General features: G+C 33.5%; 1 protein-coding gene across 1 annotated transcript; it reads right to left on the reverse strand.

The window, feature by feature from the left end:
- Positions 1–21762: 21762 nt before the first annotated feature.
- Positions 21763–23824, reverse strand: LOC111399512 (peroxidase 15-like). Its single transcript, XM_023026873.1, has 4 exons — positions 23588–23824; positions 23299–23490; positions 22441–22606; positions 21763–22331 (listed from the first exon to the last, which is right to left on the reverse strand). Exons 1-4 carry the CDS (start codon positions 23798–23800, stop codon positions 21919–21921), a joined length of 984 nt encoding a protein of 327 aa, XP_022882641.1. The 5' UTR covers positions 23801–23824; the 3' UTR covers positions 21763–21918.
- Between the last annotated feature and the right edge of the window lie 213 nt (positions 23825–24037).

Below are 24037 nucleotides of genomic sequence, written 5' to 3' on the forward strand. Positions count from 1 at the left end.
AACTCTTGAAAACTTTGTTCAAACTTAAATATGTATTGAAACTTTATTAATTTCCTTGTCAATTGTGTCATCGATCTATCTATCCTAGAAAATCCTTTGATAAATCATTAGATAGTGCCCAGCTAATACCAAAAAAACTTCAAACCTCACTAACTTAGTCAATGCATTCCAATTAGTTACTGTTTCTACTTTTAACTAGATATACTTCAATCCTTAGGCAATAACTACATGACCGAGAAACATAACTCACTCAAGCTAAAATTTGAACTTTTAAAATTTGGCTTATAGTTTCTCTTTACAAAGTATTTTTAACACTATTCTAAGATATTCCTCATGTCGATCTTCAACTTTGGAGCATATCTAAATGTCAACAATGAAGACTATGATAAATTGATCCAAGTATTGATGAAATACAAGATTCATTAAATCCATGAATAGCGCTGAAGCATTATTCAACTCGATGGCATAATAGTGAACTCGTAATGTCCATAATGAGTTCTAAAAGCCATATTTGGTATATCACTCACCTTATCCTTTATTTAATGATATCCAGATTATTAGTCGATAATGGAAAATACCTTGTCCCTTTGATCAAACGAATCATCAATTCTTAGGAAATGATACTTATTCTTAATGGTCAAACGGTTTAGCTCTTAATAGTCGATATACATTTCCATGCTTCCATTTTTCTTTTTTACAAATAACACTGGAGCACCCGATGGAGAGACGCTTGATCGGATAAACACAATGTCCAATAATTCTTGCAACTGAAGTTCTTTTTGGGCCATCTGTATGGAGCTTTAGATATTGGTGCCATTGAAGTTTCAAATCTATTGTGAATTCTACTTGTCTATCAAGTGGAGTATTATGTAGATCTTCTGGAAATACGTCTATAAATTCTTGTCCAGTGGTGCATCCTCAATCTTCATTGTCGCTTACTTTTCTCTTGAGATGTTAACTAAAAATCTTTGCTATGTATCTTTTCTCAACATTTTCTAGCTTGCATAGCTAATAGCTATTAGATATGGGGTTTGGTCTTTATTCCAAGTAAAGAAAACTCTTCTGCTCCTGATTTTTGATACGACACTTCACTTTCTCTACAAAAAATGGTTGCGTAATTACAACTCAATCAATCCATGTCCAAAATCATATCAAAGACTTTCATCTCTACCAGATACAAATTAGTTTCTAATATTTTTTTCCTCAATTTCAAGATTCACCAACTTCTCTAATCGATCTATATTCAATGTTTAGCCTGAGGGGATGCTACACTCTAGTGTATTCTTTGACATACTGCAAGTAATTCTAGATTTAGCAATGAAAGATATTAATACAAAAGAGTAAGTAGCTCCCGAATCAAATAGAACATAAGAAGGTTCATTAGATATTAGTAAGATACTTGCTATTACAATTTGAGTTTTCTTCTGCATCCTTCCGAGTTAGTGTAAAAACTCATTTTTCCCTTTTTTGTACTTATCATTGTTATCATCATTCTTCTGGATAAATGTGGGGCAATCCATTTCCTGGCTTACCCCATTTGGGATTTTTTATTCTGTCATTTGTCATTTCTTTTATCTTGACCATTCCACTTTTTTTTCCTTCCAAATTGTCCTTTATCTGTTGACTCTACATTAGTCTTTTGATATCAAATAGGATGAGCTTGTTCTAGCATCTTTGGGTATGATGTAAAATGATGTGACATAAGAATCATACTTAAGCCTAGATATAACCCTTGCTTGAACCTCAAGGGCTTCTTAATTTTCGTGTCGACCAATTGTGGAGCATGCCTTTAGCTGAAGGAATTTTTTCTCTTTGAAATCTCTTAAAGATTAAGGAATATACTAGTCCCACCTCCTCTTTGAAATCCTCTTTGAAATCTTCCCACATTAAAGCCAGCTTTTACTTTTAGCTCCTAGTTCAGGATATAGAGTCCCGCCAATAACTTACATCTTCGATAAACAAAAACTCTACATACTAGACCTTTTGAGCATCGGTACAAGCTATGAGTTGAAATAAGAATTAATATCTTCTATTAAATTTGTATATCAATACTAGAATACTTGAAATGAAATGGCAAAGTAAAATCTTTCACAACTTAATCACATAATCGATTTTCCATTGATTACACCTTCTTTGAAATAGGAAAAGCAATTCATAATATTTTATATAAACGAGTAATCTTAGGAGTGACAATTGGGCTCGTCGGCTCGAGCCGCTCGTGGCTCAGCTTGAAAAAATCCAAGCTAGCTGGCTCGAGGCTAGGGCTCACAAGCCTTTTTATAAAAAAAAATTATATATTTATATAAAGGCAAAAACATGTTGCCTTATAACAGGCAGCATCCTACTTTATTTAAGGCAGCCTGTTTCCTTTTTTCGAGTGCTACCTAAAAATAGGTAGCCGATTGCTTTTTTTAGGCAACAATCTTTAAAAGATTGAACCTTTTGGTCAAGCAAAAGCTCGCTCAGGCTTGTAAAAAAGCTCGAACCATTTTACTTAAGCTGAGTTTGACCCTAAAATTTTAGCTCGGCTCGACTCGTTGACACCACTAAGTAATATCCACAGTCTCTATTCGTTTCACTCTTAATCTTCTTCTAGGTCCTCATCTAGATCTTCCTTTTCCTCTTCGTTAGCTGATTAGTGTAGTTTCTACTCTTATTTGGGATCTTAAATGATGATATTTTGTTATTCTTTAAATGTATTAGCACTCAATTTGTTGTTTATTGCTTTTATTAGGAAAAGTTGATGTTTCAAAGAAGAATTGGAAGAAAGAATGAAAAATTCCTAAAATGAAGAAAATCCAAAGTATGGGGACCAAAGTGTAAATATCTAATGGTTGATTTGAACCACAAAAGATACTTTGAAAATTAATAGGAGTCAAGTGAATGCAAATTGAAGTCAAAAAGGAAAGCGATATGATCAGAACATTACCATAAATCGACTTTCAATCACATAAGATATCTTCTAGATTTTTGATCAATTTGAGACCTATTTTTCAGATAGAAAACTTTTGAATTGGAAAACTTGTATGTATAGAAGAACTGAATATTTTTAAATTAGTTTTCTAATTCACTTTGGATCACCTCAATCGGACATTGGACGAGAAAGTTATGACCAAAATATTGAAGGCTGTGCAGAGACAAAATCATGTGCACGTGAAGGTAACTTTCCTCATTTGATTAAAACTCTTTTGGAAGGCACTTTGTACATGAATTTTAACATAATTTCATCATATAAATACAAGATATGGAAAACAATGAAGGGGTCTCTCTCTTGCCTTTTTATACACAATAGTTTCATCAAATTAATCAAGAACAAGGAGCCAATTACTATATTTTAATAGAGGAGGTCAAGCCATAGCAACGAATTGAAATCCAATTACATCAAGATTTTGAATAATTCAACTTTGGATTTGAAGATCAACATCTTTTGTATTCTTTCATGATCCGGGTAATATTTTTCTGTTATTCTTCTTGCAATTTATATATTAATATATTATGCTAGTTTTTTATTGCATTGGATGAATGATGAACTCTATTATTTGTTTATTTTAATTCAAGACAATTAATTTACTATTTCATGATTTTTCTCAATTGATTTTGTATTTCCATTGAACTATTTAATTGTTTGATCACCAATTAGATAGTAAGTTGCTTGTTATAGTGTAGGAATACTCACAATAAGTTTAGAACGCAGTAAAATCAACACATAGACAATAGGGGTTAGGAATAATATTTATGTCATGTGCAATCATGTGTGATTAATCATGTGAATCAATACATGTTATTTATATGAATTCGGACTACGAATAGGATTAGGTCGTGTTAAATATATATTAAATATATTTTGGGAAAGAATATTAAATAAAAGTGGATCATCGATTGTCATGAATGTATAAATTTACTAAATTACGAATTAAGAGTTGAATTAAATGGCAATAGAGGGATTCATGATTTCAATACAAACATTCACATATTAAATAAATAGTTTATTTGCTTTACTAGTTTAGGACTAGTATAGAAAACATACAAATAACAACTCTCTTAATTTTATATTACTTCGAATTTAATAAAAACTATTGAACTAGATATTAGACCTTATTTCTCGTGGGAACGATACTCTTAGCTCACAAATCTTATTACTTATAGAATAATCCCGTAAGCTTGCGGGTTTTCTATGAAAAAGTTTTTGGTGGCGTTGTTGGGGAATAACGGATTTAAATTTAGTTTAGTAGTTTATATTAAATTGAATTTTTTTTTCACTTTACTTATATTTTATTTTGGCTATCCACATTGATCTCTCTTATTTGGTATTCTTTCTAGCTTTTATTTGGTAGTGTATCCAAGATTCTGACGCTGGCATAGTAGAATTACTTTTGCAATAATTAATCTTGACATGGACGATGAGGAAGAAGATATATATTATGAATTCTACTATGGGGTGCATTATATTGACTACTGCTTGTATACATGCATTGACCTAGAAATGCTCAAGCTCTTGTGGTTTCAACAATATTTACGATGTCGAAGATTAACATTTGATAATGCTAATGAAGACTACATGTTTGTGGGAGAGCGTGTCCCTTCAGACACGCTTGTGGGAGTTGGTCCTTCCATGTTGAATAAGGAGGTACTTGCAAAATACTACACTAATTTTGCCAAATTAGATGAAAGCAAAATGTGCGTGGAAGATGACATATACTGGATTAAATTTAAAAGGTGAGAGTATAATCCACTCGAGAAGTTTGAGTAATAAGAGTTTCCATTGCTCGTGAATTTAAATTGTAAACCAACCATTCAATCTAATAAGATATCAATTATGGAAGACGAGTACAAAGACGATGAAAAATCAGTTACAAAGGAACAAAGCGAAGAAGATGCAATTAATGAAGAAGAAATTAATACACATTCTTTCGACTTCATTGATTGTCCAACCATTGAATTTGTAATCAAGCCCAAAGATGAGGAAGAAGTATGCCTAGTTGATTTCGAATCGAATAAAATAAGCAGGTCAGATCACATTGGGGAGACAATGTCAAAATTTATAGAATGAACGAAGAGTGGAGCAAAGTCGAAAAAAGCAAAATGAGCAATGCATCAAAGTACTGTTTAGAATTCCATGATACTAACTAACAAAGTTAAGTTGAAGACTATAAATAAGCACTTATTGGGAGGCAACACAATCTTTCTATCCCTTTTATTTATTTTGCTTCCTAGTTATAAGATACTTTAGTTTATTTTTATAGTTTTAATTCAGAAATTATCATCCATGTTCCATTTTTCCTTAGGTTACTTGTTGGTTTATTGATATTTGAGCGAAGTAACACTTGTTCCAGATCTTTTGTGCCTTAATACTTTATTTATCCACATCGTGCAAGAACATGACGTCGTGAAACACTTGAACCAAACATTACCAAGGAAACAATGGGAAACATTGAAAAGCTAGCCATTGAATTTTATGCCATATCAGGGGAGTCTTCCCTTCCTTTTCTTCCCCACCCCTTATGTGCAGACATAGAATTTAAGACATTAAGGACAATATCTAATTTAAGTTTATATTTTTTTTTTCATTTGTTTTGTGTGTTTTTGCATGTGTTTTATTGTTTTAAATATTAGAAAAATAAAAAAAGATGAAAAAAAATTGAAAATTTTCAATTTTTTTCTTTTTTTTTTTTGTGTGTATTTGTGTGAGTTAGTTAGCCTGAATGGCAATAATATATACATTGAATTATGAATTGATCTATGAATAGTGAATATATTACGTGCTTAAGATAATTTTTGTTTTTCTATGTGAAGTTGATATATATTGAGCCATGAATTAAGTTAAGCATTGTGTAAGAATAAGTTGATTTCGTAATTGGATAGGTTGAAATAATGGACCATAGATGCTAAATCCAAAATGACAATATTTTATATTTTTAGACCAAATTTAGAATAGTTTGGGGATTTCACTGTTGTAGAAAGATTTTGAGATAAGTGAGGATTTCACGTGTATAAAATAAATAAATAAATAAATAAACAAATCTTGTGTTGATTGTCTAAGGTCAATAGGATAAATTAGGTAAAAGTCTCAAGTTAGAAGTCGGCTTACTTGGGTAGGTGTTTAATGAGGGATATTGCACTAATTAAAGTAAAAAAAAAATAATAAAATATTTTATTTGAGAATTTCTCTTCGTAGCCTTTATGAATCGAGTTATTAAGCCTGTAAGGGTGTTAAAACTTGTTGCCCTAAAGTCAACTTATTTGGAAGTCATCGACCTAAAGCTTGTTAAATTGGTCATTTAGAAAGTTTAAAAGAGAGAATGCTGCAAATAAATAAAAAAGTGTTGAAATGAAAAGTGAGAAAAAAATAGAAATAGCAAGTGCATGAAACAGAAGATGCACCGAATGCCTTGATTAAGTCCCAAACACTTTTGTAAGAAAATTGACTTTTGATAAGGGATTATTTGCCTAGTTGAGTTCTGGAGATTGAAGCAATCAAATTATAAAGAATCATTGTTTATTGATATATTGACATGCAATTAGTGAGATTTACCTAAACTAGAGGGGTTAGGATAGTATTAAAATTCAACCTTAGGTCGCACACTTGAAAAGAGAGAAAATAATAAGTTTGGGGATGTGTAAGTCTTACAAGTGATAAAAGGACATATTTGATAATTGAGGGTCGGGAATCAAAACTACTTGTGAATTCACGATGCTATACTTAATTCTTCACACACATGCAGCAATTTTACATTAGAAAAGTATATTTTAATTTTTGTACTGTGATTTTGAAGCTGTGCATAGATTCGATTTTATGATTTCAATCCTAAGATAAAAATTCGGGTTAGCTAGCTAAATCCTTTTGCATTGGTTGATTGACTGGCTACCAATTAGGTAATTAGCACTGTGTCTATGTGTTTGGTGGGTTTTAGTTTTGTTTAATGACAAATGAAGATTCAAGTTTGGGGGTTTGATAAGTGTAGTTTCTACACTTATTTGGGATCCTAAATAATGATATTTTGTTAATTTTTTAAACAGATTGGTACCTAATTTGTTATTTAATGCTTTTATGTTTCAAAGAAGAATTGTAAAAAAGAAGGAAAAATTGCTAAAATGAAGTAAATTCAAAATATGGGGACCAACGTGTAAATATCCAATGGTTGATTTCGACCACAAAAGATATTTTGAAAATTGATAACAGTCAATTGAATGCAAACTGAAGTCAAAAAGGAAAGGGATATGATTAGAACATTACCATAAATCGACTTTCAATCACATAAGATATCTTCCATATTTTTGGTTAATTTGAGACCTATTTTCCGGATAGAAAACTTTCGAATTGGAAAAATTGTATAGAATTGATCATTTTTAAATTAGCTTTCTAATTCACTTTGAATATCCTCAATCGGACACTGGAAGAGAAAGTTATGACCAAAATATTGAAGGTTGTGCAGAGACAAAATCATGCGCGCGCGAAAGCAACTTTCCTCATTTGATTAAAACGCTTTTGGAAAGCAATTTGGACATAAATTTTAACCTAATTTCATCATATAAATACAAGATATGGGAAGCAATGAAGGGGTCTCTCTCTTGCCTCTTTATACATAATAGTTTCATCAAATTCATCAAGAACAAGGAGCCAATAACTATATTTTGATAAAAGAGATCAAGCCATAGCAATGAATTGAGATTCAATTACATCAAGATTTTGAATAATTCAACTTTGGACTTGAAGATTAACATCATTTGTATTCTTTCATAATCCGGGTGATATTTTTCTATTATTCTTCTTGCAATTTATATATTAATATGCTATGCTAGTTTTTTATTGTATTGGATGAATGACGAACTCTATTATTTGTTTATTTTAATTCAAGACAATTAATTTAGTATTTCATGATTTTTCTCAATTAATTTTGTATTTCCATCGAACTATGTAATTGCTTGATCACCAATTAAATAGTAAGTTGCTTGTTGTAGTATAGGAATACTCACAATAAGTCTAGAACGTGGTAACATTAACACATAGACAATATGTGTTAGGAATAATATCTATGGCATGTACAATTATGCGTGATAAATCCTTTGAATTAATGTATACTTTTCATATGAATTCGGACTACGAATAAGATTGGGTCGTATTAAATATATATTTTATATATCATGGGAAAGAATATTAAATAAAAGTGGATCATCGATTGTCATGAATGCATAAATTTACTAAATTACGAATTAAGAGTTGAATTAAATGGCAATAGAGGGATTCACGATTTCAATACAAACATTCACATATTAGATAAATAATTTATTTGCTTTATTAGTTTAGGATTAGTATAGAAAACATACAAATCACAACTCTTTTGATTTTATATCACTTTGAATTTAATAAAAATTATTGAACTAGATATTAGACATTATTACTCGTGAGAATGATACTCTTAACTTACAAATTTTTTTACTTGTACAACGATCCCGTACATTTGCAAGTTTTCTACGAAGTTTGCCACAATTGGTTGTACAACTTTGTCATATGAAGTTATTGCCGATTTGGATCCCAAGTGAGAGATAACATGACCAATCATAGTCTCTAAATTGTGGATATAGGCATCGCAAAAATCTTCAAAGTCAAGTTCCTTAGTTTCACCTTCCGAAATTTAAGATAGCATATTTTCTTATATGAGATTTCCGATGCGTTTCTCATTAGGCACAAGAGTTTCTAGCAAGTGATCTATTATCTGTCTATCATTAATTATGTAACCCGCATTCTTTGTTTTCAAGCATTACTAGTACACGCTTTCATGTTTGATTGTCAAGGTCTAAGAATTCGTCTACCTCAAAATGAAGTGGGTCTTTGATTTAATTTCTACCCTTGCCCATATACTGATTTATTTAACAAAATAAAGAAATAATAAAGTAAATCCCTAAGTAGAACCTCATAAATCTTCTTTCACTCCATAGTATATAAATATATTTTTAAAAACTTATAATTTGGTCTCCACGAAAATAACATGTGAGCAAATCTAGTTTTGAAAATATTTACTATACAAAAATAGATTTTCATTGTCGGGTCCAATCTTTGGGAAACATTTTTTAAACATGCATGGTTGCTTGTTGAACATTCATAAGATTGTAAATAAATTTATATAAGATACATTGGATTAGTAATTTAGTATTGGGCTTTCATTTTTTATGGAGGTCGAGCTTAAAGCTCGTCTATGGGCTGAGCGCATAGTGTTAAATCATCACATTTAGAAGTATAACCTAATTTTTTAATTTAATTTTTGGGCTTCTACACTTGCAATTGAACATGTTGTGGGAGTGTCAAAGATGCCATAAAGTCACCTGCATGGTGCCCCCGCAGACTTGACACCCATAAGCAGCTCTATTTTCAATCCTTGATGGAGGTTAACTGCCCATTACAAAGAGAGAATGAGTTCTCCATGACCTCAGATAATGTCAATCACTTGCCTTCTCACCTTCTCCCACAAGCTTCTAGGATATATAGAATGGAAATAGAAAAAATGAATAATCTTCTTCCATAGCATCCACGACTCAACCATTTGACTCCCCGAGTTCGAATTGAGTTGGGTCAGAGCTAGTCCATAGGACCTCAGAACTAAGTGAAAGAAAAGGTATAGAGATAGTCTAAGGTCAACCTTGAAGAGTTTTTTACTCATAGAAACACACATTGACCTCGAGTAACAAGCCATTTATGGGGCTCAGGAATGATGAACTCAATATTGTGAAGGACCCTATAGATTTCCCTAATTTTTTAAAGTTTGGCTAAGGTAATATTCAAGGGATAATCAAAAGCTCCACGCATGATAAAGGTGTCTGTAAGAGTAAGAGGTAACCTCCATATGTAATCTCCTAATCTAATAAACATACTTATCTCCTTAAAAGAAAGAACAGTGGCTTTCTAATTTTCAAAGTGACTATGGCCTATCTTCTTCACCTCGATAGAACTACTACAGATGCACAGACATGTTTTTGTCAAAAATAAAGAAAAAAAATATGAAGAAACTAATGGAAAAACTAAAGATTTACCTAAACAAAGGCCTGGCTAAGAAAAGATGTCACTAAAAATGCTGAATGTTGCTTAAAATCTTCAAACTAGTCGCCGAAGAATGATTTTTGTAAATTATACGTAAGTTTTGAACTTTTGCGAGTTAAAGGTTTAGAACATGAACAAGTACACCTTTTAAAGGTTGAGATGACAAACCTCGGCCGTTGGATCAAATCCATCCATCCGCTCAAATGAAAGTTTGACACATATAATAGATCAGATGAGATCATGCACCTTAAATATATGTATAGACGTGTGACCTTGAAAAAAAGGTAAATTTTGCCATCATTAGCAATTATGACCTAGGAGACATATCATGGAAGTAGGCAACGCCTCAGCTGGTTTTCTTGGGAACACACGAGAGTTCAAATTATTGGCATAAAACCTAAATATGTCTCATCAACTCAGAGGTCTTCACTCACCTCTATTCTAACGTTCGATTTTTTGGTTCACCTTCTCTCTATCATAGCAGCTTTTCTTAAAGCTTCTATTTTTCAGAGTCGCAACCTCAAGTAAGGACCTTGCCTCTACCATTGTGGTTTTTCTCAAAACTTCTGTCTTTTAGAGCATCATCCTCAAGCAAAGACCTCGCCTCTGTCTTCGCAGCTTTTCTCAAAGTTTCTATCTTTCAAAACCTCATCCTCAAGTAAGGACCTCGTCTCTGTATCTCATACATAGCAGCTATAAAAAAATATTCCGATTCACTTTTACAATTCAAATTCCACACATTATATAAATATACATACCTAGACTTGGGAAACTATTGTATTGTTTTCTAATGTACAACTATACTAAAAAAGAAAGGCAAGTTGCTCCACGCAACGTATCACCTTGACAATGAGCTTACTTTCATCCTACACTGAAAGTTCATGTATTATATAAATATATGTACATGAACTTGTAAGACTATTGTTATGCCTCTTCTAATGAGGCACCAGATCAGATCCACATGGTAGCTAGTTAGCAAACCAACCAGGCCCACACTCCACGTTATCCTTCCGCCTATCCAATATGAGGTGATAATGCACTTATTGAGCATCTAAATAAGTTAATTATTGATGAATTGAGCGAATTTATATCTACAATCTTGTAATTATTGATTTCATAGGCTAAAGTCTCCCATTATAGAAGAAAAAGCCAAATAAAGGAAAAGAAAATGACAAAATTGGTACAAAATCATGATACTTGGGACTAAAATATACAATTTATAAAGTTGGAGAACCTTGGGTTACAATTTTTGAAGGGCGTGATTGAAAGGAAAGTTAAAATATGAGGACCAAAATGTACAAGATAAAACTTGAGAGGCTAGACACCCGATTACCAGAGCACTGGAGCAGTAGAAAAGTGAAAGTGAAGTGGTGCCAAGTCTCAAGTAGTTCAAGCAGAGCCATGGTGCCTAGATGATATGTACCGGTGCCTAGGCTTTTTTCCTTTTTAAATGCCCATTTCAACCATTTTGACATTATTCTACTCTTCATCTCTTCCTACATATTTCAAACCCTAGATTAGAGAAAAAATGAAGAAAGCAAGTGAGAAAATATCACATGAAATGAGGGAAATCTTGGAGAAATCAAGACATAAACTAAACAAGCTTCAAGAACCAGACTAAGGGAAGGGTTTATTTCTTTGTCTTATATTTCACATTATATTTTCTTGACTATTATGATTATTTTTCTAATCTTTTCATTTTGTGCCTTTTAAATACAACGGGCTAAATATTTTGATGTTGCGATAAATGAGAAAGCTTGACCTAGCTCTATTAATTTCTATATTATACTTGTTAATGTTTAAATTATTATTATTCTTTTGTTTCTACCATTGTTATTAGTGCATTGTCACTGTTGTGGCCATTAAATGATTATGCAAGTGATTTGTACAATTATTGATATATTATTGCATATTTTAGATCAAGATGGCAGAAACCATAGGTTCTTATAGGAGATATAAATATAATCATAACCCTAGATAACTCTTTGAGCTATTTTCATGAATATTTAGTGCTATTGATTGGGTTTAATCGATATAGTAGATTAAGCCAATTGATTATGATTAATTTCACTTGAGAGAGGTAATTAGTTAAAATAGGAAAATCAAGTTTAACATGATAAGAGAGCATTTTATTAATTTGTTTGTTTTGAAATTAATTTAGTCACGGTCAAGTGGAATCAGGAATCTCAACTCATTTAAAATCAAAATTTTCATCATTTTTATAATTGTGTGTTTTAATTGAATTTCAAAATCACTTTCTTTTTTACTTTTAACTTCAAAATCAAATTGTATGTTATCATTAAGATTGAATCAATATAGCGTGTTATTAAAGGAAACACTCTTCAAGCGATCGACTACGACTCAAAATCCATTTTATTACTTGAAAACGATTTGTACACTTGCAGTATACAATTTTAGCAAACATAAGTCCACATACAAGGTAGTCGAGACAACGCATCAGTCCAACCGAAGTGCTATCTTCGTGGTCAAGGTGAAGTGTCATACATGTTGCAAGGAAGAAGAGTGAAGCAACCGATCTATACATTCATATTAGGCATCTCTCTCTTCATATCTTCCCAAGATATCTTTCATTTAAGATCCTCGACTAATGATTGATGGGATATCTCTGCAACAGGCGCCTAAAGTTCAAATCGTCAGTCTATGAATCAGAGATCAGATCTAGGTACTAAGATGGCTACCTTTTAGAAACATTAAAGGCTGCCCAGCTTTGTTGGATGGATTGACACGTCTCATATTTTCCTGTTCACTCTCTCGGGTCTAACCCCTCAACACTTAGTTGCTCACATCTTTAGCATGTCTCACATTTAAACACTCATGCGTTGTCTGATTTATCCATTGGAGTGCTCGTGAACTCATTCTCTACCATTGAAGAAGGCCATGTGCATCTAATGGTTTATCTGAGTGTCTAAGAGCAAGGCTTACGTGGACGTGAAATGAACTGGATTCTATTGACCACGTCACCCCTAGAAAAAAGGGGGTCAACATGATATGTATTGCAGTTTTTTATTTTGTTGCGAATTTTTTTTTTATCTTATTTTTTAATAACTATATACATTTTTCCTTTTCTATATGGATGCTAGTTCAAATGATGCATCTACCGATACCTGATAAGATGTTCCAAATAGTTTTCATGCTATTTATTGGGCTGGTGACACAACGAAAATTGTGGATAGGAAAACCTATTATTAATCTTGCTATATCAATGGCCAAATATATAAAGTTCACAAATATGTTCTTATTTGCTTTGAATAATGATAGATTGATCCCTTCAAAGCTCCAGGTTAGAAACTTATCTAGAATTTAAGGTTTTGTGGGATGATAACATTTCCAATCATACATCCAAGAATTTTTATTGTCATTTAACGTTAGATTGACTGATGGCTGAAGTCAGTGTCTATATCTCTTGACACAATACTGCGATGAAGTGTTTAAGAGCAAGGCCACTCCAAAGGAGGGATGCATCATATTTACATTAAATTGATATATATTATATATTAATAATTGTGTGAAAGCTACTTCCGGGTTCTAAAAGACATGGCCTAAGATTATAGAAGAAATCGTCTAGGTGGGCTGACTTTCATATCTTATATATAGGGACGACTTAGATGTCAACTGATTTAAAACACAGTCTGACAATTTTTTATGAAGTAGAATCACTTTACTCACAATATGAGGGAATGTGATTGATCAAACTAGATTGTCCATGCACATACAAACACTACAAATGATACTAGTGCCTTGAATTGTAATCTTGAATGTGGATCGATCATTCTAGAACGTGCAAACTTTGTAAATATTTTTTTAATAATGACCCTGATCCTTGCACACCAAAAATCATAATACCAAAAAAAAATAATAAAATAATAAAAGAGTCATTCAAAGTTTCTTGAATATTGGTAGCATGATTGTTTGTGGTAATTGTGTTTGAAGTGCTTGAGTGTGTGCTTGAGGTTCAAATTGATCAAGATTGAAGACTTCGTGAAGATTACTAAACCTCAAGGCTTGAACAAAACTTGGTACTGTTGACTGCTTGTCCAAAACTTGGGGACTAAAAATGATTTGTGTCTTTCATTGATTAAACCATGCTACTTGATCTCGTGTTTGGTAGTTTGTGGCTTCATTTCAGGTCTACATGGAAAAACAAGATTCTAACATTGTAGAGGAGATGTTTACTCCAGATAAATACCAAATTCGATCCAGACTCGTTAGAACAGATTTGATAAAATAGTCCATATTCTTAGAGGAAGCAATGTCGTGACATGGTTGGTAGTGATCACAATCAGAGGGAGCACAGTGATTAGTCCGGCAGTCCAGCCAGAGGTTCAATAGAACCGTCCAACCGTATTTTTTGAGTTTTCTATATAAAAATTGATGCAATCTAAGCTTCTTGTTATAATGGTCCAGCCCACTAAGCCTATTATAAGAATTAATTGGCCCAAGTTTTATATTGTTTAATTAGGTCAAAAATGGTGGCTATATATATATATATATATATATATCAATACATCCCTCTTTCTCTCTCTCGATTTTTTTTGTGAGACAAATCTAACAGTCAACAATGGCGGCTAGAGGTGTGGAAAAATTGTGGCTGTTGAGTGGAAATAGAGAGAGAAAGAACCGGCTGAAAGAGAAGAAAAATTGGTGACTACTTGGAAAAAACGGTTGCTGCTAGAAAGAAATTCTTTATTGAGGTGTGGAATCACACTGGTTATTTTTCTTCTCCACAATATATAAATTGGAAATTTCTCTAAGATATATTTTGGATTTGTATTCAAAGTGGGTTCTCACAAAGTTGATCAAATTGTTGATTTGTGGTGAGATAAATCGTTGTTTTAGAGATAGATTATTGTGGTATTTCCAATTTGTGGAGAATTCAAGTTTTGGGGCATAAACTTGAATATTATAATCTATTTTAATTATTATAGTGGATTTTGGGCGGAGTTGTCCCGTGATTTTTTCTCTACATTGGAGGGTTTTTTCCACATAAAATTTGGTGTTGCGTTTTCTTGTTTTTTGCTTGGATTATTTATTTGCATAGTTGATCGTTCTAATTAATTGCTTGGATTGGTAAAATTATTCTTGTAATAATCAAAATTGCCCAACAAAGTGGTATCAGAGCTCAGGTTGTGTGGGTGTGGTTTTATTGCAGGATAAATGGAAAATATTTCGGGCACTATGATTAAATTGTCGGCTTCAAATTATTCTATTTGGAAACCTATGATGGAGGATATCTTGTATCGTAAAGATTTACATGAATCTATTGAAGGTGATAGTGCTAAGCCAAGCAATGTGAGTGACGGTGACTGGAAGAAGATGAACAGGAAAGCCATTGTATATATTAAACAGTGAGTTGACATTAATGTTTTCCATCATATATCTCAAGAGACAGATGACATAGTCTTTGGGAAAAATTGGAGAGTCTCTATGAGAGGAAGACTGTTCAAAATAAAGTTTTTGCAATTAGAAAACTTGTGAATCTGAAGCTAAAGGAGGGAAAATCAGTTGCTGAGCATTTGAGTGAATTCCTAGACTTGGTAAATCAGTTGACCACAATGAAAATAGTTTTAGATGATGAGATGCAAGCACTATTACTTCTGAGTTCATTGCCTGATAGTTGGAAGATTTTAGTGGTATCACTTAGTAACTCCGCTCCGAATGGTGTGTTGGAACTTACTCTAGTTAAAGATATTTTGTTTAATGAAGAAATAAGAAGAAAAAACTTTGGTAGAAATGATGCACATGCTCTTATTACAGAAAACAGAGGTAGGTGTAAAAGCAGAGGTCCTAAGGGATGGGGTAATTTCAGAAGTCAGTTAAAGACAAGAGGAAAGGTCAAATATTTTTATTGTGATAAAGAGGGTCATATAAAGAAGCATTGCATGGCTTGGAAAAATAAATTAAAAGAAGAGAAAAATCAGAAGAAGACTGATCAAAATACAGCAGCTAGCGCTTGAGAAGAAGAAAAAGTAGTGGTAGCAGTATTTTCGGCTGAAGATTAGCAGTGTTGTCATGTTGCAGATTCATTTGTTGAATGGGTTATTGATTGAGCGGCTTCTTACCATGTTACTCCAAGATGGGAGTTCTTCTTCATACAAATCAAGTAACTATGGCAGAGTGAAGATGAGTAATACCATTTTTGCCAGTATTGCGAGAATTGGTGACATCTGTCTTCAGACAGATTTTGGATGCAGCTTGACATTGAAGAATGTGTGACATGTTCCTGACATGCGCTTGAATTTACTATCTACACATGCATTTGACGAAACAGGGTATGACAGTTATTTTAGCAGTGGAAGATGGAAACTAACAAAAGGGTCAATGGTATTTGCTAGAGGAAATGTTTGTTGCACACTTTACAAGACACAGGACACATGTAAAGGTGTGTAATGAAGCGGTAAATGCAACTGAAAGTGATTCTTCATCAGACTTTTGGCATAAGCGGTTGGCTCACATGAGTGAGAAAGGATTACAGATTTTGGCAAAAAAGTCTCTCATTCCTTTTACCATCATTAAATTATTGTGATTATTGTTTATTTGGTAAACAGCATAGAGTAAGTATCATTTCAGAAATCCTCTAGTTGAAAATCTAATATTTTGGATTTGATTTATTCTGATGTTTGTGGTCCCATTGAGGTGGAGTCCTTAGGTGGTAATAAGTATTTTCCTACTTTTATTGATGATGCTTCACGAAAGTTGTGGGTGTTCTTTTTGAGATCAAAAGACCATGTTTTTCAGTACTTCAAAGAGTTTCATGCCATGGTAGAACGGAAAAGTAGAAAGTTTTTGGAGTGTCTCCGAACTGACAATGGAGGTGAATATACGTCTAACACGTTTAAAGATTATTGCTCAGAACACGGTATTAGATATGAAAAGACAGTTCCTGGTACTCCACAGCACAACGGTGTGGCAGAGAGAATGAACCGTACAATTGTAGAAAAGGTCAGAAGTATGTTAAGGATGGTTGGGTTACCTAAGTCATTCTGGGGTGAAGCAGTTTGAACAGCGTGCTACCTAATTAATCGGTCTCCATCAGCTCCTTTGGATTTTGAAATTTCAGAAAAATTGTAGACAGGAAAAGATGTTTCTTATTTTCACTTGAAGGTTTTTGGGTGCAAAGCATTTGCACATGTGGCTAAGGAACAACGGTTTAAGCTAGATGATAAAGCTAGTCCTTGCATTTTTGTTGGCTATAGAGATGCAGAATTTGGCTATAGATTATGGGATCCAGAAAAGAAGAAAATATTAAGAAGCAGAGATGTGATTTTTCATGAAAATCAGAAGTTGGCAGATGTTGAGAAATATGGGAATCAAAGACGTGTTATTGAGGGTGTCACTGACCTTACACCTGTCTCATTGCCTTCAGACAGTGTCCCTTAGGGGGTAGAGACACACGTTGACAATCATGCTGATGAGCCAGCAAGGGTTGATGAGGATGATTTAGAGGATGTTGAGCAGAGGGAGCAGCCTACTACATCAGAATCTCAGATCAAAAGATCTACCAGGGAGCATCGTCCATCAACCAGGTATCCAGTATCAGATTATGTGTTGGTAACTGATGAAGGGGAGCCAGAATGTTTTCAAGAGGTGGAATCTCATAAGGACAAACAAAGTTGGGTGAAGGTTATGCAGGAAGAGATAAACTCCTTCCAGAAGAATAAAACTTATGAGCTAGCAGAGCTTCCTAAAGGTAAAAATGCATTGAAAAATAAATGGGTGTTCAAGTTGAAGAAAGATTGTGAAAATTTGGTGAAGTATAAAGCTCGGTTGGTGGTAAAAGGCTTCGATCAGAAGAAAGGGATTGACATTGATGAGATATTCTCTCATGTTGTCAAAATGACTTCTATTCGAGTAGTTTTAGGTTTAGTAGCTAATTTGGATCTTGAGTTTGAGCAGTTAGATGTCAAGACCGCCTTTCTCCATGGTGATTTTGAGAAAGAAATCTACATGGTTCAGCCAGAGGGATTTGAAGTAAGAGGAAAAGAACATATGGTTTGCAGGTTGAAAAAGAGTTTGTATGGGTTGAAACAGGCTCCAAGATAGTGGTATAAGAAGTTTGATTCATTTATGGTGGGTCATGGTTATACCAGGACAAATGCAGATAATTGTGTTTATGTCAGAGAATTCCATGGTGGTGACTTCATCATCCTTTTGCTATATGTAGATGATATGTTGATAGTGGGACAGAATGTTCAGTTAATTCGCAGTTTGAAAGTAGATTTGTTAAAGTCGTTTGATATGAAGGATCTTGGACCAGCAAGGCAAATTTTGGGAATGCATATTCGTCATGATAGGAAAGCCAGAAAGTTATGGTTATTACAGAAGAAATATATAGAGAGAGTGCTGGAAAATTTTAACATAAATAATACTAAACCTGTTGGGACACCACTTGGTAGTTACTTCAAACTGAGTAAGGTAACTTGTCCTTCTAAGGTGGAAGATAAAGAAAGAATGGTAAAAATTCCTTACTCCTCTGCAGCTGGGAGTTTTATGTATGTCATGGTTTGTACACGGCCAGACATTGCTCATGCAGTTGGAGTAGTCAGCAGGTGTCTTGTTAATCCCGGTAAAGATCATTGGGAGGCAGTAAAATGGATCTTTAGATACCTGAGAGGTATTTCTAAGATGTGCTTGACTTTTGGAAATTCAAAACCAATTTTGGAGGGCTTTACAGATGCAGCTATGGCTGGTGATCTTGATGGTAGAAAATCAGCTTCAGGATATTTGATTACTTTTACAGGGGGGCTGTCTCATGGCAGTCCAAATTACAAAAGTGTGTTGCCTTATCTATAATTGAGGCTGAGTATATTGTAGCAACTGAAGCAGCGAAAGAAATGCTTTGGATGAAACGGTTTCTCCAAGATTTGGGTTTGAAGCAAGATGTATATGTAGTTAATTGTGATAGTCAGAGTGCATTAGACTTGAGCAAGAATGCTACTTATCATTCTCGAACGAAGCACATTGATGTCAGATATCATTGACTACGACAGATAGTGGTAGAACAATTGATATTATTAGAGAAGATTCATACAGAGAAGAATCCAACTGATATGATGACAAAGGTAGTGACCGGAGAAAAGCTTGAGCTTTGTGCTGGATTGGCTGGCATGGATTCTAAGTAATTTGTTAGAGGATAATCTCCTTCCTTAGTGGGCCGGAAGGGGATATTGTTATAATGATCCAGCCCACTAAGCCTATTATAAGAATTAATTGGCCCAAGTTTTATATTGTTTAATTAGGTAAAAAACGATTTTTTTTTGTGAGACAAATCTAATGGTCAACAATGGCGGCTAGAGGTGTGGAAAAATTGTGGCTGTTGAGTGGAAATAGAGAGAGAAAGAACCGGCTGAAAGAGAAGAAAAATTGGTGACTGCTAGGAATAAACGGTTGCTGCTAGAAAGAATTTCTTTATTGAGGTGTGAAATCACACTGGTTATTTTTCTTCTCCACAATATATAAATTGGGAATTTCTCTAAGATATATTTTGGATTTGTATTCAAAGTGGGTTCCCACAAAGTTAATCAAATTGTTGATTTGTGGTGAAATAAATCGTTATCTTAGAGATAGATTATTGTGGTATTTTTAATTTGTGGAGAATTCAAGTTTTGGGGCATAAACTTGAATATTGTAATCTATTTTAATTATAATAGTGGATTTTGGGAGGAGTTGTCTCGTGGTTTTTTTTTTTTCTCTCTACATTGGAGGGTTTTTTCCACGTAAAATTTGGTGTTGCGTTTTCTTTTTTTTGCCTGGATTATTTATTTGCATAGTTGATTATTCTAATTAATTGCTTGGATTGGTAAAATTATTCTTACAATAATTAAAATTGCCCAACACTTCTTTCGTGATCCTCAAAAGCGATTTGTTCCCTCTACGACTCCTACTTCTTGAAAAGCCTTACTGGGGAGTGATCACTCCTCTTTTTGTTGGTAATCTCGATTTTTATTTTTCACCCTATTTCTAGTGGCTGTTGACTTGTGTTCTTTTTTGCCTGTGGTTGGGTTGATCGGTGGTTAGTAGTGATATTTTGGCTCCTGTCTCTTTCAAACAGAGAGAGAGAGTTTTTATGTTTTATGCTTGTGATAGATTTGTTGTCAGGAGTAACATTGGACTGAATGCTGGAATTGTTGACTTGTAAGGGTGTTACTCTGATCCAATATGATGTGTATTATTCTGAATACTGACTCAACAAAACTCGTGCGTCGATTTTTAATTTAAGAAAAGTCAAAGGACGAGATTGTAGGCAAAATTGTTTTGAACATATTTTATTGCAATTAATGGATTTTCTGAAGAAGCTTTAGAAAAATGGAAAATGCCCTTTGTAAAAAAAAAATTCCACGGAACTTCTATAGGGTGTACATGGGAGTGCACCCCATGTGAATATTTTATTGGAATGGGCCCCACTATTATGTCTATTCTGTAAAACGTCTGTATAATTTTTTTCTGTAAGTGTAGCATCTTCCTAGAAAAGTTCGAGTGTTGTACTGGTTAAGTGTGTGAGTTCGTACCTACAAGTGGTTCGTCTATTGATTAGAACCCGACTAACTCACGAACTAACCAAATTGATTATGTGCATAAAAAAAAAAATAAAAAAAAAATCATATGTGCAATATAATCAAATGTAACATACTTGGAGAGAAAAAAAAGATACTTTCCTTATTTCCATTTAGAAAAGATTTTGATTAGATATACTTGAGATTCTGTTTGTGGTTTGGAAAATTCTAGTCCATTTCTTGAAGATATTTTGTACATCAATTACGTAACAAAATACAGGAAATTTACAGATGCTTAATGGAATAAAAACTATCATTGGATAATACACGATTTTTCTTGAAGCTTTGGACGCAACAAAGAATTTCAGTAAGCTAGACGATTGAGAAATTCCCAAGAGGCAGGAAAATCCTATAGCAAAACTTGAAGAAATAAAATTGGAGCTTGAAGAGATACAGAGATAGAAATCACATCTCGATGTGAAAATAAGAACGCGGTTCTCATTTCGGCTTGTGCAGCAGTCCAGATTAAATTGTGGGAGTGCTTTGAGATCAAGATGGAGTACTTGATTCCACTCATTGACAAATCAAATGGGCTAACACATGGGGTGGACGAGTTGGTGGAGTAGGTGAGTGCGGAGGCCTTTGATCACGAGTTTGATTCCCCCACCAACAATTTCTCGATCAAGTCTGTCACATAGGGCTTGCCTAGTGCAATTTACCAAATTGACGTGGTTTGCAGGCTATTGCGTCAATTCGAGAGTTTATCCAGTGCTCACCCAAATGGTAGGGCCGAGGATTCCCCCGTCATAAAAAAAAAAAAGGGCTAGCAAGAGGGAAAATTTTAGTTTCTTTCGATTCATGTTTCGTTTGTTGTTCTGCTTTTGTAATACCTAAAACTTAAGACGATTGTATTCCTCTTTTATAGTGAAACAATTTTACCCATGACATGGGACTAGTGGATGTTTCCGGGGTTTACCATGTTATATATTGTGTATTTATTATTTGTGTTTAATTTTATTACGACAAATTGCTGCCATAATTTGAAAAATTGAAATTCTATTGCTCACGAACTATTTAGAGGGGGACGAAAACTACATAATTAATTTTGAATAAAGGTTGTTAGTCAGTCGTTCAATAGTTCTTTGAACAATTCGAATCAATTCAACTAAACCGTCACACGATAATTATTATGAATATTAATTAATTGACAATTACATATGTTTCAAATTTTCAATCTTTAATAAATATTCATTAATTGTTGACTTATGAAGCTCCAATTATTTCTACAATTAAGGAACCAAACTTCGAAAACTGAAAATGAATAGTAAGAACAAACTCGAATAGAATAGGAGGCTAAGGCACAAGCCACTTGCTTCAATTAACCTGCCTACAATTTGATCTAATTTCCCCATTGGTACCTGTCAATGGACTAATATTTCCCATGTTTATCATTGACTGCACAAAGCTTGCAAAGAAGGCACTTTGATTACTGCTGAAGAGGTTAACAATGGATATAGTCGACGCGCCAGAAGTCGAAAACAATTCTTGATCTGATTGAAGAAGACCTTGATTGTTTTGTAGGTTGGAGAAATAATTGTTATCAAATGTATCAGGTGTTGTTGGATCAAGATTGGTCACTGGGAATCCACTTCCATTCTGCGGACATATCTGGCGTAGGGTGCTCAAATATGTCGTGTTTAGGGTCGGATCAGGATTTCCTGTGCCGCTAAAATTGTAGAGGCGATTACTGAATAATCGACATTGAGCTCGTCCAAATGTGTGAGCACCTGTAATGGATAAAGGGACATCTTTATATTTTATAGTTTGAAACAAGTATTATGTCCAAATCTTCAAATCATTATTCATATCCATTAGGCAAGAAAATTAGTTAGTTACCAGATAATGCTACTAGATCTGTAGTGTTGAGGCCGACGGCGGAAAACTTAGCAGTGAGATTGCTTAGGCTCTCAGTAGGAGCTGGAATTGAGTTATTTGCTCCTGCTTGATTCGCGGTTCTGCTGTCCCTTCTTCCTAGTAAAACACTCCACGATGGACCGCTGGCCTGCATGCGTAAAAGGGATATTTTGTAACTACAAGTCTAGAAAGTACGTAACATTTATCGATTTCTCATTATTAACCGCACAGTCTAAAGAAATGATGGAGAATAGATGGCTGAATGGATTGAAAAGGGAAAAACAGTAAAAACTGTGGATTTGACGTTCAAGTTCCAATTTAGGCCCATCATACCCTTTTAGGAAGAGAACGAAAAGCCGGATTGAACTCACCACCTTGCTATGATAAATGATGGATTTTAGTCATCCGAGTACGTTGAGAACTCAAAAACTACTTTTAAAATTTTGATGTTATTCTTGTCATTTAGTTTATTTCAAACTTTTTTCAATTTTAATTCATTTAAGTGCTTGTTAGGAATAGATTTTAAGCCAATTAAAATCAATTTTTTAATCATTATTTTACTATTCCAGCCATAATTTTTTAATTCTTCTCTCACACGTAAAACCTATTTTATCTCTAACGGTAAAAAAATCAATTATCAAAATCCCTAGGTTTTCATGTAAACCTTATAAATAAATGGCAAATAATTCATTTTTGGACATCTTACATTAATAAAATTTCATGAGTTTAATTTTTTATAATTTTGTGGATTCCAAAAATTGTGTTATTAAGATTTTCACTTGAATTCCTTAGTTTCGAATTGCATCTAAAAATTAAATTTGATATATGATGGATGTATACCAGAGAAACAGAAGCTTCAGCAGAAAGAGCTAAAATGTCTGCACATGACACAACACCAGGGCAAGAACTCTCAACAGCAGTCTTAATGTTGTCCACTACGTTGAAGCCACGAGTTGAGTTAGTATTTGCACCTGAATCTTTCTCGCTCCGTATAGTCCCGTTGTTATCTAACAAAATCGAAGCATCGCACCCCTGATTTAAATTTTTTTAAAATGATCAAATTAGTTCAGAAAATTTTCAAACAAGAGAAAATCAAATAAATATTGAGGAAGTGAGTTAAGAGTAAGACCTGAACAAAGCAATCATGAAAATGAAGTCTTATGAGGCTGGCGCCAATGCGTGGATCAGACTGTAAAGCCTGCTGAATCACACCTTGAACAATATTAGAAACATTTGGACATGTACTCGAATAAAACGTCGAATTCAGCTGAGCTTCTGATCTATGAAGTAGTAGAAAAGAAGTTGACAATAATATTGCCAAGAAAGAAATAGAAGAAAACATTGTGTTTTAACGAATTTGATTAGATTAATTACCGACGAATGATGTTCTTAATATATAGACGGAGGATCCCGCGTTTCTTCCATGCATAAAAAACTATGCAAGCTGGAGGCATTAAGTTATCAACATTATTAAATACTTTAAGTCAAATTCACATTATTAAATACTTTAGTCAAATTAATATTTTTGAATTTGTAAAGTTAGATCATACTAAAATTAAGCTAAAATAATGGTGAAAAC

The sequence above is a fragment of the Olea europaea genome, chromosome 9, assembly GCF_002742605.1.
Source record: "Olea europaea var. sylvestris chromosome 9, O_europaea_v1, whole genome shotgun sequence".
In the NCBI taxonomy this organism is placed as follows: Eukaryota; Viridiplantae; Streptophyta; class Magnoliopsida; order Lamiales; family Oleaceae; genus Olea; species Olea europaea.

Excerpts from the sequence above, each read along its gene's own strand:
- LOC111399512 (XM_023026873.1), bottom strand. The coding sequence starts at position 23,800 with ATGTTTTCTTCTATTTCTTTCTTGGCAATATTATTGTCAACTTCTTTT. Across the intron at positions 22,607-23,298 it reads CTGAAGCTTCTGTTTCTCTG|GCCAGCGGTCCATCGTGGAG; the intron begins GTATACATCCAT and ends TTACGCATGCAG. Across the intron at positions 22,332-22,440 it reads AGATCTAGTAGCATTATCTG|GTGCTCACACATTTGGACGA; the intron begins GTAACTAACTAA and ends TATCCATTACAG.